Source organism: Bombus affinis, chromosome 1 (assembly GCF_024516045.1).
Source record: "Bombus affinis isolate iyBomAffi1 chromosome 1, iyBomAffi1.2, whole genome shotgun sequence".
NCBI lineage: Eukaryota > Metazoa > Arthropoda > Insecta > Hymenoptera > Apidae > Bombus > Bombus affinis.
This window is the reverse complement of record NC_066344.1, coordinates 5,082,218-5,100,257: the sequence shown is the minus strand read 5'-3', so window position 1 is coordinate 5,100,257 and position 18,040 is coordinate 5,082,218. Positions and strand designations below refer to the sequence as shown.

General features: G+C 32.3%; 2 protein-coding genes across 6 annotated transcripts in view; one reads left to right on the top strand and one right to left on the bottom strand.

The window, feature by feature from the left end:
- The window catches only part of LOC126915304 (heparan sulfate 2-O-sulfotransferase pipe), a 120,615-nt gene that overhangs the window by 17,412 nt on the left and 85,163 nt on the right, over window positions 1–18,040 (bottom strand). For 4 of the 5 annotated variants that reach the window (XM_050719879.1, XM_050719887.1, XM_050719896.1 and 1 more), the window contains one exon: window positions 4,470–4,543. In XM_050719879.1, coding sequence (XP_050575836.1) covers window positions 4,470–4,543 — 74 coding nt within the window. The remainder of the gene's footprint in view (window positions 1–4,469; window positions 4,544–18,040) is intronic. The other variant, XM_050719878.1, reaches the window with a different exon arrangement.
- The window catches only part of LOC126915150 (glycogen-binding subunit 76A), a 156,633-nt gene that overhangs the window by 117,543 nt on the left and 21,050 nt on the right, over window positions 1–18,040 (top strand). The window lies entirely within an intron of this gene.

Sequence of the window (18,040 nt, the reverse complement as noted above, 5' to 3'; positions counted from 1 at the left end):
GCCGCTGCGTCGAATAAAACGTTACTCGAGGAACGTTGCGCCGATTCTTTCGTTCAGGAGGAAATGGTTCGATGCCTCTCTATCTGGAGATCGATGGCGCGAAGGTGGACTTGCGGTTAGGTTTGAAGTTAAATCTTGGAATAGGTTGGGTTTGAAGGAGCAAGCGAGAGATTAAGTGGTAGATGTGTTTATATCCGTTTTATTATAGTTGTGGTATCTGGTATTCTGGTTTTATCAGGATCCTAGCACTTATTTTAATTTTGTTATGGAGAATTGCGCAATCAGGATGTTTTTATTATTGTTTGCATTTGTAGCTTCAATTTGCGGTTATCGTATGTTGTAAGCAACTTTTAGGACAGCGGAGGATCGTATCGCTGCTCGGTATCGATCGAAATCTTTCGATTTTGCTTTTATTAAACACGAGGTCTACGCAACTTGAAAGGTGTGTAGATTTTACAAAAGCTTCTTGGATGTGATACGTATCTTAATTGCATCAAAGTTGTGGTTTTATTCCAGTTTTATTAAACTTGTGATATTTATTTAAATTCGATTCAGATTTGAGGAGGATTGGCGTAGTTTAATTTACTGATATTCAAAATTAACGATGGATTTTCGCATTCTGGTGTATGTATGCTTTCCTAACTGCCATTAGTGAATCACGATCATTATCGATAACGGGATGATCCACGTGATAATCTATTTCCTATTGTTCTTGCAATGTAGATTCTTACACACGTCATAACGCACGCTACACCTTATAACCCCGTGTCGTGTACTTCTTTATTTGATTAATCGATTCTGCAACAGCTGTCGTGATAAACATCGGAGTATTTAAAATTATATACAATGTGCACGTGCATGATATATCTCACCTTACTGCAGGCTGATAGTTTGCTTCGGAAACCACTTCATTTTAACTGCTTCTCCACTTAAATTCCTTGATTTCATATTACTATTTGGTATTCTACATACTCATTGTATCTATTATTTTTTTCATATTGTAGCCTTCTCAGTTTTTATATGTTTTATATTCCATATTTTATAATTTATAGCTCAATTCATTTGTTTCTGAATCTAATTATTTAACAAATTTTTCTACCTTCATTTTGCCTTGTATTATAGTTTCATATATTGATGCATGAGAGTATTTTAGGCGTAGAAAAAAATTCTGTGTTTCTAAGTTCTTGTTCTGTGTGTCTTTGTGTATCAGATTCAATGTCCCAACATTTTTCATTATATCAACAGAATCGTTAAAGATAGCTAACTCTTTCTTAAATTCTTGAGTTCTATGCAACACGCAGTGATTACAGACGTCTGACCATGTCAGTGTATGTCCATTTCTACTTATTTAGTCGACGCAGCATTGGCCGTGCATGTACAGGCCATACTACTGCAAGCCTGCAGAATTACTTTCTAATATTTTCAGCGGCAAATTTTTGTAAACTCTGAGAAAATTTTTCTCTATAACAGAAACGCATTTTTTAAAATAGTTCCACGAAGGAAACACAATGTATTAAAATTTAAAACCAATATTATACGTTTACCAATACCATTTTTATTATTATTAGTACAGCAGAAAACAAATACATTTATCATCTAACTAATTAGTTACTTGTAAAAGTTGGGATTAAATGTCACTAGCCTAGACGCGTTACAAGATAATTGATCATACCCCATAACGTATTTGAAATAAAGCAATAGAGCATTGAATTTAAAGCACAGAATATTTTTCTACATTTGATATTTTCATTCATTGCAGAACCATTCTTTTCCTATTTAACATCATCAATTATAACAACATTCCTCAATGGCAAGAAAATAATGAATCCATTGAAATAAATTAGTCCGCGTGCAGCAGATAAAAACTTCTGTGTGAGCAGATAATTAGAAGCATAATTGTCAGCGGGGAAGAAACACGCGGTGCATTAAGCTGCAGTTAGTATGCTTCTCGACAACACTGTCCTCGTTTTAGTATCATTTGCTTCATTATGCAGCAGTTCGTTAATTAAAATCCAACTCGACGTTGAAAATCTTTTTCGAGCGCTTCTTCAATTTCCTTCCGTTTCTAAAGCAAGACTGCTATCCTCCTTTGCATCGTTTCTTTTTCTCTTCGCGTCCTTAGCCGTGAAAATGATTCTTTGCACGGTTGACGAGATACATACATGCATCGAGGTCTGTGCATCGGTATTGCACGGTAATTGATTACGTTGCGTTTCTAAATCCGGGTTAACGATAGCTTTATCGTCGAATAATGTTAAAACCGGAGGAAAATTGGCACAACTTCTGTTTAGAAACGGTGTCTTGATTTTACAAGATTTATCAACATGATTAACAGCTTCTTTTATTCTTGTATAAGTAATTTTTTAAGCAATAGAGTTTCTAATTTTCAATTGGCATCGTTGGCTGAATATAGTATTATAGTTTGCGTTAGATTTAAGTTGGATTACTTAAGTTTACTTCGTTTTAATTGCAACTATTTCTCGTTTCACGCGACGAAATTTGCCAGTAAGGTTTATGGATATTCCATAATTAAAATTGTTGAAGTGGTCACCACTTCTACGAAAACTCCAGATCTGGTCTTTTTAGTTTTCTCAAGCGCCGAAGCCATCGACAGCATATAGACAAAAGACTAGCATGAAGGCAGACCATAAACAGTAGACAGGCGACGTTGACTTCGGGGTTTTCAGTTATAAGGTAACACTGCTAGCGTGCGGATCTGGACCAGCTCAAATTGTGTTCCTACTTATTATTACACTTCTCTATTAAATTAAATATATATATATTTTGTACCTTACACTTTATCCACGCGTTTTCTCTCTTTATATTATGTCATATACATCGAATAACCTCAACAAAAATGAAGTATTCTAAAAGAAAATAACTCCAAATTAGAAAATTTCACGGATAACTTTCAGTATATATATACAGTGTCCCGTAGCATCGGGGAACCACGTCGGCAGCAGATCCTGCGCATGAGACCAATAAAATGTTGTAGTTCATACGAAACCCTATTGGATCTTGCCTTCGAGTTATAGTAAGTTTGTTTCTTCAACTTTAAAACTGTATCTATATACATTCACAAGACGTGTTCAAAATGACCTGCTTGTATACGAACACAAGACTGGAGACGTCTTATCGTTGACCGAAAGCGTTTACAGAACTAAAATACAAGGTTCGACGTGAAATATTGGATTTTGTTTATTATAGGTGCGTGAAATTAGTTCAATTACTACCATCTTTCGATAGAATTATTCCAACATAAAACTCGTAAGAACGCAGAAACAAGGTTAAACAAGGAACATATTCGTACTGTATTTTTGCATTTTTTTTAATTAATATACACGCAATCTATGCAATTTGTCTTTTGGTACACTCAGACACTCAGGACATTCTGTATATTAAATTTTTCTATGGGAGCTCGCCATTGATAACTCAACTAATTAACGTTGACTTTATTAAAGCGTAAATTATCGTAAGGGTCAGGAGGTCAACACATTCAGATCACAGGCAAAAGTAAGTAAATTTTAATAGGAGACACAAATCTCTATGTAAATGTTATTTCTTGAATTATTTTCGTACAGAGGCATGTACAGTCCCGTTTATAATGTCGTAGTCTGACACCTACGGGTTGATCAAACTTGGAAAAATCTAAACCCTAACTTTCTCCAATTCAAAGCTTTCGTTCATTATCACCAACATAAATATTGTTCATATGTATCACTTTCATCTTAAACTAACAGCTAGAAACATTTTATAACTTTTTCACGTAAAATCCTCTTCGTATAGTCCATCTCGACCTCTGACCATAAATGTTATACTTGCAGAAAGAGAAATCGGTATTTATAGCATATGTAGCGTTTTGGAATTGAGTTTGAAAAATTATACGTGTGGAAGAATTTTCGAGATAATTTACTGGACGTTGACGAGTTCTGAAGAACTTTTACTCCTCGCGTTTCTTCTCATTTTCTTACTTGCAGATGATCTTCGAAATAATTTACCTACATAGTTACATTGTTTGTTCGCGATTAGTTGTAGAACAAGTAGAAAGTAAAGAGTCGTTTATAAGACAGGCAAGAGACCGGATGTATTCCTTGTACAATGGAATGAATTATCAATGTCTTTAAAAAGTTTTAAGTCTTCGTGAAAGTTTGCATGTACTTGTGTTACGTGTACAAATCAGTAGCATGATTTAGTAATAGCGTTAATGGAGGACACTGTTTCTGCCTTTGAAAGTTGATAACCTCGAAAAGAGCATATAGAAATATTGTTTATAAAAAATTTATAAGAAGACTAATTTCTCTACGTGCCTATGTATACGTATAATGTAGACTAATAGTAATATTTTAGAACATTATGTTACAAAAGGGATTTAGAAATCCGAAGAGAAATATTTACGAACTCAATGAAAGTTAATATAAAATATTGCAAAATATGCAGGTAAAAGGGATAGAAAAGAAAAGAATCTGTACCTTTATTGCGAAGATACGATGTCTGTTTGGGTAATGGACGATTCCACTTGGACTAGAATCAGTTTGCACTCCTTCTGAAATAAGAGATAGAAGTTACGTTAGTGTGATAAGATAATTGAAGAAATATTTCTATATTACTATATGCAATAAAAGAGAGAAAAATTACATGGTATAAATAATATTCTACGAAGTAAGCAAAATGTGTATTATAATCGTTGTTATCTTAGGACAAGATTTTTAATCATGAATATTCTCTTCCTTGTTTAATATTTAATTTCTTCTTGATAAAATATGATTGCCAGCGAAATAATTAATAGCATATAATCATCGTGAGAAGCAATATTAAATATTTTTCGACGATAATTAAAATTTTCGTTATTTTTTTACCCAAAGAAACGATGAAATTTCTAAAAATGCTTCATGAAGGAAATTTCTTTTACAGCATTATAATTGAAAACTATTCGTGATTCTTCGTTCTAGAATCAATTAATATTTTCATTATTTTTATGGATAATAGAGTTTCATATATTTGAAAAATATATCACATCGATTTATAGCTCGGTGGATGGCTAGAAAATTTTGAAAACCATTCGTTATTATCATATCGTAAAGCGTAGAGAATCAATATTACTCTTTCTAACACAAATCCCGATTTCTATGCAGATAATTCATAATTCTTCAAGTGGTTACCGTTCCCCTTCGCAAGAACAGAAGTTACGACTACTTTTATGACTCGTTCAGAAATCTCGTGGATAGTTGACGATCGAGTCATACTTTATAGCTCAGGTTAAACGAGAACAAAGTGTGAGCCTCGTAAGAGATTATTTTTAACTTAAGCACGTAATCACGATGCTTTAAAAAAAATTCGCTATGATTTCATAATTTGCATATTCAATCAGACTATTGGTATAGGATCATTGGTACATAGCATTTACGGTTTTCCGTTATTCGTGTCCGTAATATGTCTATATTAGAACGTCGAAATTTCTTGGAACCCTCGTTGCGACTTGAATTTCGAATTTATTTATTAATATTAGTATGATGTTGTAGTATAGTATTGATGGCATGTGCAGGAATATTTTATTAAATAAAATTTATAGGGTATATTTTATGATTTCTATCAAGAAAAATAAGAAATAAAAAATTTGTTAAAGTAAGGAATTTTTAAATAATTTACACACATATATAGCAAACTTATTAAGTAGAATTTAGGTATATTTTAAGATTTTTATTAAAGAAAAAAGAAAACAATTTTTGGAAGAAAATATTCCATATATATTACAAGATTATAAATATTCGAATTAAGTAGAATTTACCAGAATTGTTCAATCATCGTAAACGTAAAATATCAATGCAAATTTCTTCGCAATTACTAATAATAATAAATTTACAGTGCAGCATTTTTGGGAATCTAAAAGTTACAAAATGAATAAAGTAGATATATGAAATAGTTGTTTGTCTCTTCGTATTACATCTCAGTTATTGGTATAATCTAAATGTTAAGTTTTCCACGAAGAATAAGATGAAATGAAAATTCTATCGCATAGAAGAGATATATGTAAATTTTGAATAAATCAAATTTTAAAATAACTACTATTAAAGATTCATGTAAGGAAGTTATATAAGGCATCTATCAAATTTTAAATCAATCGACATTCACCAGGAAGCATCTCGATCTGGTTGATATTTGTAACGACTCCTTTCTCCGCCTCATAAGATTGCAGATGATCCAATGGCTCATTGGATTCCATGTCATTAAAAATCGTGAACCTCGTTTGATACTTTCATTGCCGGGAAAGGTGTTCCGAAAGTAGTATGTTCGAACTCATCTAGTCATGTGCGGAAGCTGTTTCAAATACCACATGTCAAAATAGTGAAAAATATAGATATCAAAAGTAGCTTCTACGATCATCTTTATATAACCGCAAATATTAGACTGTCGATAGATTTATATTTTTTACACAGAATTTTTCATCTAATAAAGATGCGATTTCTTGAATCTTTATAGAAAGAAGAAAGAAGAAAACATATAATATATTTCAGAAACGTAATATGTATTAACTTGTGCAAATTTCGTTCGCGCAAGTGTTAAAAGAAACGTCAAAAATCCTTTATATAATATCTACAATGGCTACAACAGCTAAATATTTGGTCATACCATTAATTTTCAATGAACCGTGTTTTTACCGGGTTCTATGCATTTAATTTTTTTTCAGATGGATTGAGTAAATTTTTATTCTGACACTTCCAAAATTTCTTTTTCAAGTTCCAACACTTTTGTTTCTATAATGTTCGTTACGATGTAGCATTAAGGGGTGTACGAACTTATTACATAAATTAAATTTAAATAAAATAATGCTTTTATTCTTATGATGTAATAAAATGAATTATTTTAATAAGATTGTTGATGCTAAAAGACTTTTTGACGCGAATCAATTAAAGATTAAGAAATCGTATAACGAGATGCAAATTTCTTCATACGTGGGAAAAGAAAAATGATTTACTATATAGGATCGGAAGTTGGTCTTAACCCTTTCATCATATATATATCCATAAATTCTTATCTCATTGGAATTTACATTGCTGTTACTGCATATTGACATTTGCAACATCCGCTTTCTCCAACATGAAACAGTTAACAATACTCTTGTCAACTTCATTACGTCTTTTGTAAGTAAAACTGTGTATTAACACAAGAAAAACGTGCAAAATCTATCACATCATAATATTAGGTATGGTACATATGAATTTTCGTTTTTCTTCGTAACATCGTGCATTTAATTTAAGTAATTTCTACGTTATTCAATGGACTTTCTCACCGACTATTTAGATCTATTCAAGATTTATAAAAATGATCGTTCTTTAAATTAAAATATTCTTAGAATACAATAGAATAGAAAAGTAGAAACTGAGGATAGAATCTTTTCCTATGTTCTTCGTTTCCAGTTCCTCTTAAAATAATTTACACGTTAAAAGATCATGTACATAAGCGGAACAGAATGAATTTTAATAAATTCATCTCAACAAGATTGAAATCTAAATTGCTTGAAACCTGACATATCTTCCATAGAACGATCCATTTCTGGTAGCTTGGATTTCTCAGGCTCGTTTAATAATAATTCGAAATAAAACACGTCGAAAGCAAGTCCAATTAATATTGCATCCAATCGTCATTGTCGTGTCGAACAGGCTCGGAGAGACACGCTCCATGTTGCTCTGCTACGCTAGTATGCCTTATCATGTCTTTATCACGACTCGATCCTCCATGTTGCATTACTTCAGCCTGATTGCTTACCATCTGTAATCCGATTGCTTCGAGAGAACTTGCCCGTAAATCGAAACTCTTTGCATCGTTGCAACTGCTTCGTGGTAATCGCATACGACGAACACGAGTCATAGATAAGCGTACGTAAGGTCTGAAGTAGATCATTGGAACACGAGCATGGTATTAACATAGTAGAAGCAGATTAAATCGATTAATCAAGACTAGAATCTCGAGATTGTTCAGAGTTTAGTAATACACGAGCCGATGGAGCGGTGCACTTGGACGAAATTACTATTTCCTTTCTAACTTTTTTTCCATTTTTATTAAACCTTCAATTTCCAACGGCATTTATAAGCGTCATATTCTACTTGTTCTACAACGTGCATTAATGGTTACAAATATCTGTAAAGTTTGGTAGATGCGCGGTGATAGTCGATGCATTTCAGAGTTTGGTAATTCGTGAGCTGATAGATTGCTACATTTCGACGAGATTGATATTTTCTTTTCAACTTCCTTATTAACTCTCTAATATCTATGGCCATTTATAAATGTCATCTTTTTCTTATTCCGTGATATGCACTGCCGCTTCTAAATGCCGGCAAACTTTCGTAGATTTGTGGCAATTGAAACGTATGAATTTCGCAGTTTCGATATAGAATGCATGAATTTCACAGCTTGGTAACTCGTGAGCTAACAGATTGCTACATTTGCAAGAGATTGATATTTGCTTTTTAACTTGTTTATTAACTCTCTAATTTCCACAGGCATTTATAAACGTCATCTTTCGCTTATTCTGTAACATGTTCTACCGCTTATACAATGTATCTGGACATTTTGATAGATTTGTGATAATAGTATGTGGTAATCGTATAAGAACTAATTGCGAATTAATGGCCGAAAGGAACACATAGTTGGGGAAATTAAACAATCCGACGAACTATTCAAACAATAAAATACCACAAGCTTCGTCCATTATGAATATCAATTTCCTTACTGCATATTAGATTTCAAACATCCATTTCATCGTGCCATTATATTCTATTATATCGTACATCAGTTACGATTATTACGATAACGAAGAACAAAATAATTGTAAAGTTGTGACTGAATTACGCTCTGTTGAAACGATTTATTATATGCAACTATATGTTTTATAAACACTGTTTAGTAAAATAAGAATATTCTGCGGGTATTTATACAAATTCGTATTTCGGAGCAGAGTCAGACGTGTTTTTCTACTACCACATATTATAACGAGCACGGTACTTTGAATTTTTCATATATTTTTACATATTATGTACGTTCTACGCATTTCTGTATTTTTAACCCTGCTGTGACCTTTCGGTCACATCTTTTATTCAATCCTATTACTTTGACATTGAAATATATCTCCAGTTTTGAGCAATATGTGAAAAAACTTGTTGCCGATATGTATAATTCCTGGCTTTTGTTATATATTAAACGCGCCTTTAAAACATTAAAAATGTTTTGCTTGCCAAAACGAGAACAAAGTTAAATAACAGTCCAAGGATCGCGTCATAGTGAAAATTTCCCATAAATGCGTGAACACCTGCGGTCTATTGATAAAAATGATCAGAACCCTATATGTTGAAGTACAAATCTAATACACTGTAGAAAAATATATTTCTTTTCCTGGTGAAATCAATTAAAATAGCAAATATTAAAATGATTTTTTTTCTAGCGATATTGTTATTCAACGAGGCGAACAATGCTTAAAATCAAATTCTGAATAATTATTCGAATAACGTCCAGTCCTGGATCTAACGAATTCAAGACACGATCGTATTAAAAGAGGCAAGTCAACGTTCATGACGAAGAAAGCGAAGAAACTGCTTCTTGCGATTCTCCTTCCGTTTCTTTCTTCTTGCGACAACGATGGGAGCGGCAACTTTCTAGATGACCGACGGTAACCTCGAAGGCCTTCGATTCCGCCAAGAAGATCGTTGATCTTGGCCGAGAAGCCTGTCGACCTCTTAATCAACGTGATCGTTAATTCGAACCTCGACGTCTCATTAGCAGAAGTGCTAGTCAAGTGTCGCCATGCTGACGTCTTTTGTTCCCTTCCTGGTTCACTTAATTCTCGAATCTTTTTATTCCAGATAATTCACGTGATCATTTTGTTATTATTAATTGCATATCGTTGCTCATAATATTGAGCGAGAATATAGATAGTCATAACATCATCAGGGTGCGGTCGAATGCAATTTAAAAGCGAATATGATATGATAATTTATGAAGAAATACGAAGAAAATATAGAAGAAAATTTTTTCGAGAAAATTTACTTTGAAAATTTGTCAAGTAAACTAAACTCGGTCTAGTTACCGATTAGGTACGAATAATCAGAGGGAAATTATTCTATACGTGAAAATAAGTGAAAAATGTCGAGTAAAATTTTCGTTCAAATTATTCTTACCAAAGAGTTGTATATAAATTTGAAAAATATAATTCTATCAGTAGCAAGTCACCGAAATCATATTTACCGTTATAATAGTCGTAATATATTCTACGCGATAATTAAATCATCTCACTTTATTACTTGCACGATGTTACATCGCCTTGTAATCTAATTATGTGTATACTTCTTTCTCAAGTTACGATAACGATACATTTCCTGAAAGATGGGAGGCAGTGATTTCGATTTATCATTTCGACCTCGGATTTCACCGCGATCAAAATGTTCATATTCTATCATATATTCAACAAAAACTTTGTACCACGTGTATGAATGAAATTACACACTTTATTATTTCAATTTCGCATTAACTCGAATCCGAATCTAGAATGGTTGCTTCTTAAGGAATACGGTACACTTCCTGTAAAATACGAAGGAACAATTGCAATCAAATGTCTCAATCTTTTCTAAGATTTCATTAGTCTTTATTATATTTTTATAACAAGCATAATAGAATACATTATCTGTGACCGTTAACACATGTATTTCCTCGTTTCAACTGCCCCTTATTATTCAATTAAATCCAAGTCCTTAATTCTCAATTATTCTTTCTTCTTAATCCTCAATTGGTAAGACGTTATTCTTCCTGCTAAAATAGGAAGCAATTATCGACATCGAACGTTTTAATCTTTCTCAAGATTTCATTGAGATCGATGTGTACGCTTCGTTTATTGTATTTCTTTTAAAGATATTAATATAATGAAGATATCGTATTATGTACTTGCTATGTTTTATATACTATTTTTATCTTATTATTTATTGCAATCACTAGCACCATATTTACTAGATTTTTATTTCATTATCGTCTTATTTTATTCTATATAATTTTAATACATTCAAAAGTTGCAATATATTCAGAACATCCTACACTATGTTCGATTAGAATATATCTTTGAGTAATAAAACTGCAAAGAAATTATTCACGCGAAAATTCTTCGACGTAATGGATAAAATTTAATGAAATATTTAGACTGTTCCTAAATTGTAATTTATAGCGATTTTAATATCAACGTATTATTATCAATTTCAAGGGGCATTGAATTACGTATGTATGAAGCTTATATCAAAGCAATAATTTATTGGATTACCGATGAATATCGGTAGCGAAACATTGGGTGGTCATGTAAATCATTATAATCTCGGGCATCCGGTTCACACGTTCTTTTTTTACACTTCTAACGTTCCAAGCGAAGTAATCTAAGCGTTCGTTACGTGCATTCCATGTTATTTAGCCGAAAGAGAATTTCCTCGGCGAAATATAAGAACAATTTGCCAATTTGTCAAGATTAAAATTGAAATTTATTCAAAGTTAAATACATAATACTATACCACTCAATCAAAGTCGTTACACATCATATGCGTAGAAAATTTACATTTAACATGAAATTTACATATTAAAAACGATGCTGGCCTTTCCCATAAAAAAATTCTAATACTTGCCATGTACCTAATGCCTACCTAATGTATGCAATAACTTAATATATTACGAGACATTAAAGACGAAGTTGCTCTTTACCGTAAAAGATTTGTAATACTCGTTCTGTACATTTTACATATGCAAGAACTAATATATTCGTACATCGTCATAATTCCATAAATGTCAGTAATAATTTCCTTCATCGATAATATTTACATATAACAGTTTAATATTTATATTTAATTCTCACCGATTTCGAATATTTCACCAATATGTACATACATTCTATTAATATTAAAACTATAAAGAATTGAAATATGAAACGCGTTCCAAAGAGAACGGAATGAAGGATAGATGAAAAAATACATAATGTAAGAGAGAAGAAAGCCTTCTTCCGTAATAATTTAGTAAAAATTATTCAATTCCAGAAGTGTGTCTGTCATCCAAATTCTTCTAAAAATTGCAAATCTATCAACCAAAATCCCCAAAGCGCAAACTTGTCATTTGAATTCCTAAAAATCGACGTACGTAAATCTCCAAAATTATTTTCGAAAATTAAATTCGGAAATTATGAATTGAACGATATCCTCCGCTCTAATGATAATTCTGGCGTTAAATTCACAAATCTGAAGCAACTCTCTCTTGGGTTACAGGCAGACTGCACTTCCTGTAAAAATAGGAAGCAACGCTTTCAAACGTTCCGACCTTCCTCGATGATCCATCAAGATGAACGCGATCATTTCACAAGCTCCATTACAATCGTCCATTGTGAATTATCCTTAGTTCCACCTTAGATGCCACATAACACAGACACCTATATGCACCTTTGTCATACTTATTGCGTTCTCGCCACAAGCATTTTCATCGAACGGTTAATTCGATTCCGTTAATTATTAGGATAGAGTTACAACGTTGTTGTAAGGTGACCAGTGTAAGATTCCACGAGGATTACACGTATCTTGCGCCACAAATTGCTTCGAGATCGTGTCGACCGGTTATCCGATCGAATCGATCACGACGAAGACTCGTTACGTCCCCCTCGATCATTGTCAAAAGGTAATTAGACGGGTTTAATCGCACGAAACGCGAAATCTCGGCGATCGACGTGATTAGAGGAAGCTCGAGTAAGTCTTATGATTTAATTAAAGGTGGTAATGCCGTTTTGCCTACGGGGAATCCTTTCGATCTGCTTTCTCCCTCATTAAATCAACATTCAACGATCATTGAAAATTAACACTTTCACTTGGCCATCTGAAATTGTCGCGATCATAAGATTCAGAATTAATGACCTATTCATGATATTTGAAGGCGTTGCTATTCAATTCTTTCATCTCTCTTTGCTTCGACCGGGCTTATTTGATTATGCTTATGCTTGATTTGATGTTTTGTTAGTTTTATTAGCGGAAGTAAGATGTTTATGGAAACTCGGGTTTTCTTTTAATATAATTAGAAACATGGAATCGGAATAAAAAGTCTGGCCAACTAGAATGTGTTATCACGTTCGCTTACTTAATTTGATGTTTTCTTTAATTTGATGCTTGTACGTAAATGGCGAACGTTTATACGATTGTCTTTATGAACATAATTAAGCAAATGGAACTTAAATAGACATTTCTTTCGTCCGCTGTATATTGTGGCGCGCACTTTATTTTCAATATTTAATTACGTACATTCTGCAAATTTTTCTATTTTTAGTATTTATAAATGCATAAATATTTACAGTGTACTTATTGTTGCTGCTTATGGATTTTCTATTTTAGCAATTATTTTTGATACCTTGTTTGTGATAAATTTTAATGACAATGCGAATAATATATTATAAACAGTCTTATCGATGTGAGATTGTTGTTAAAGGATGCTGAAATACTATTATCTGTGTATATTATATTCATTATTATAATATACGTATATAGGTCATTTTAAAGATATTTTTTAGAAAGTTTATTCAGATAAATAATTGAAATAATCAAATTGTACTTACAGAGTCAGGACCTATAATTACACAAATAAAATACGACCAATGATGATCGTTTGATGTTTGTTAGTTTACTTTCGTATGAAGTGTCGTGAAACAATAGTAAAACCTAAGGAAACCTGGGAGATTTAGTTATAAATATCAAACTTATTCCCAGAAAGTGTGATAAAATAGGACCAGAATTAAAAATATTTTTGGAGAAAGTTATTGTTATTTCTCTTTCTGGAAATAAATCAAAGATTCGTAATGGCATCTTCGAAGCCTCCGTGTATTTCGTAATTCCAAACTTCGTTTACGAGTTTAAATTTCTTAGGTTCTATAATTTTTGGACTTAAACGCGAGGATACACGCATCAACGATTATCTTCCTAAATTTAATGCTTTTCGAATAATACGATTTACGAGCGATTACCCAGAATAATTGCACCATACGACGCACCATTGAACTGCGATCGCAGGACGCGAAGAGTTCATTAACAATTTCCTGTTTAACCTTCCTGTAAATCTGGATACAATCTATTAACCTTTCTGCTGGATCTAATTTACGTAATACGATTGCAGAAAGAGAAGAGGATGAAAAGACTGTTATGACATTTTTAGCAGCTTTTTAGATGAAATATTACCCCTTCATTGGATATTAAAGCTAAATATCACTTGTTGTGCCTTAACCTGTTATCGTTTTAATTACCATTTTACAATCTCTTACGGTTTAATTATAATTTTTAATCGCAGTTCTTCTTGTAGCAACTCTTTTATCGCGTGGCCATAAGCGTTAAAATTATGACATCATATTAATTTTAATCATTCGGGAAAATTATTCATAATATGAGGAAAATTGTAAATTGTATATTTAGAACACGTATTCATGTATCAATCATTCAAAGAAAGAAATAACGAATGATTTGATAAATTGATAAATTAATTTTCTACGATTCTAACTGTTTTCTGGTATTATTGGCTTTGTCATTTGTATTGTTTATTCGTTACGCCAATCTTATTGATTGATTAAAAAAGGATCATCTAACATTTATTTGGAAGATAATTTTCATATTACAACATCTGGATATAACATTTATTTAAAACGGACACTGAATTATTGAAGAATTTATTTCACAAATCTACTTCTTGTTCTTGTTTTCTTATTCTTGCTTTGATCTTTTGTTGTTTACTTACTGTTTCAATTTTATCAATTCATATAGAGCAGATATAACATTAAAACATGTTTTGTCACGTTCTGTTTTGATCGACACAAATGAACTCTTGCTATGCCATTTCGTAAACGCAATAATGATTAATTACTTAACTATAATCATTTAATAACATCATAAGAGCTGATACGATAATACGATATGAGAGATAAACAGACAACATATAAGTTCATAGATCACTATATTATTATAAAAATTATGAAACAATATAAGAAACCGTTTCATTTTAATGGGATAAAAATATAAAAAATTATTGTCAACATATACATCTGCTTGGCTGTCATTATTGTACGTGTTATCAAATCAATCTTTTTGTCTTTCAATCGTCGTATCATCGTAACTATAATCGACACGTCAATTTGCATTCGCTCATTTATCACCTCTATATACTGCTCATTTACCATTAATGATCACTAACGAAATATGCAAATAAATTACGTACATTATGCAAGCAAAAAACAATAATGACCATTATGATTATACGATGATATATTACGACGATTATAACAGTAACAGATTTCTCCTATGTTACAACAACATGCAACGGTATTTCATGCAATTGAGTCAGCCAATCGGTACAAAACCGTGTAACTTATTATATAAAATTTAGTAAGTACGAATAATGCATCATGTAATACACGTATTTTCTCTAGAAATAGTGGTATTTTCGTAAGTATTTAATATGTTACGTGTAATAATAATTGCAAGTAGATTTGCAAATAAAAAGATTAAATTCAATTAAGTATTTCATTCATGCTGATGATATAAATCTTATTTCTATATCATAACAAAATAAACGAAGAAATAAAATTAGATTCAACCCATGCTCTTCTAGGTAGTTCTATGTAAAATCTATTTACAATCAGTCAATGTTTGCAATATTATCTTCTTTGATATTACTTAGTACTAGAAATACCAGATTTGTCAGGACAATTTGGCTTTTACATTTTTTGTACTTGCAATTACTAAAAGTATGCAAGCGCAGCTCCGATAAAAGTAATGCTGACTTTTATCAAAATGAAAACATAATTATACTCTACATATCTACTTAATTGCATCACATCGCTTTAATAATATACCATCTGTCTAAGAATGAAACATCGAAGTATACATTACAGGACGACACTCGTACACACTCCTGTTCAAAAGTTAAAGAAAGGGAGAAGTAAGAATATCATAATAATAATTTTCATTTTTAAATATAATCAATTACAGTTTCAACGTTGTTACAAGAGAATAATGCCACGACTAAAATATTTATCTACTTCAGAAAATCATTGTTCCTCTCGAAACTCTAATTGCCAGAAGCAAGACAATCCCACCATATTCCGATCCGATCATATTCGACGAATGAAATAAAAATGATTCACTTCAGAAAATGCTCCAAACTTGTTAACGAAAACGTGCCTGATTTATAATTTATCAATTCCATATTCCATTGATAATCGAAGGGAGCATTGTGTAAAATGGAAGAGAAATTTCCTGTTATTCCGACAACAAAATTTTTCACGAAATGATAGATTCGACGATCCGACGTCATTGCCGAGAGTTCGGTGCTGTTGGTGGAAATATTTTCTAAAATTGGCAGCACTGGCAATACACGAATGACCTGGTTTACGGTTTCATCCACGGTGAACTCGTAAATTAGGCAAAAAGTGCTAATATCGGTTTCGAGGAGAGACCGATATCAGAGAAGCTTCAACGATTACAGTAGATTAGATCGGTTCGTGACCAGACTAGCGTGCACGACCGTGAGATGTAGCATCGTCCTTCCGTGATGCAACGATGTTGAGATCAGAACAGATCGATTAACAACAGATCCTTGGAAATCCTTTGATCCAATTGGTCACGGGCCGTGCGTGTGAAAGCCATTGCATGAAATTCCACGGTCGTTCGTCACGTCTGGGAATCGTGTAAAACATAACGCATTTTGCACGCACCTTCTTGTTAGTTCTCACTCGATTTCATATACTCTGTATTACCGTGTTTTACTAGTTTCCTCGTCGTTAATTGAAGAATCTCTTCGATCGTACTGCCGAAGGATAAGAGAAAGAACGAGGAAGAAAACGAATAACTAGAATCGCGATGCTTGTACAGATAGTATTTCGTGTAATTAAAGGCTGTAATGAAGATTTCTTAATACTTCTATTAAATATCTGGAAATATTTTCAGTCTATTTTATGAATCGCTTTCTTACAGTTTCTTTTCATGAACAGGTAATAGAATTTGATACAGTTTAACAGGATATTTTTGAAAATTTTTCACGTTTATGATCGGGATCGAATGATAGTTTACTGGATTTTTTAAATAGACGAGAACAATTTAAGATACGTGCAGTTATAATATTGGGCAACACAGCTATTTCTAAATATTTTGTCTGAAAAAATAATTCTTCGATTTATTTCGCAGATTCCTTGTGACATTTTTCACACATAACTACAAATATAATGTATTGACTGAAACTATACGTACATCGTAGCTTAACTATTTAGTGTTAATTTTCTGTCTGAATCAAGGCATTGAAATATCATGAAATTTATATTTAATAACATGCAGTGGTACCTGTTTAGTAATTTGCCCCACGATACAAGTTAAAAATAGGTACTTGATACAAGTACAGTTTGTCTTTATTAATATTCGATCGTGAATCTTTCTAATCCCACGCGCTGATTTGGGCCAATTCATTAAACTGTGTATTATTTGGTCCCTGAGAAGTATTCCATAGCTGGAGTGCTTGCGGGACATTGAGAAACTTGCTCCAAAAGAACAGAATTTACATACACAAGTCTCAAGCCTCGCTATGAAAACTGCAAATCTTTAGTCGTCCTTAGAATTTCATCTAGATTTTTCAAAAGATATGGAAGCTGTTTATGAAAAATATTTTATCTATATATCACGTGATATCTCTAACATCAAATACACCAAACTTCAAATCATTTTATGTTTGAAGTGAAGAGATTAACCCACACCGTGATATACCGTAATTCCATATTATAAATAAACTACGAGTGTTTATGCAAATTTAAATTAAAAGAAAGAAAAGAAAAGAAACAGAACTAAGACAAAGATCCATATCATCTTCTACATAGTACAACGAGTACTTCGCTTCGAACATTACGAATATTTCCGAGTATTATATACAATCTCTGCATTTTTACACGTTTAATTTCCCCGTAAATGCACAAACTTCCGCGATCTACTTACAAAGCAACCAATTAAACGGTCCGTTAGAA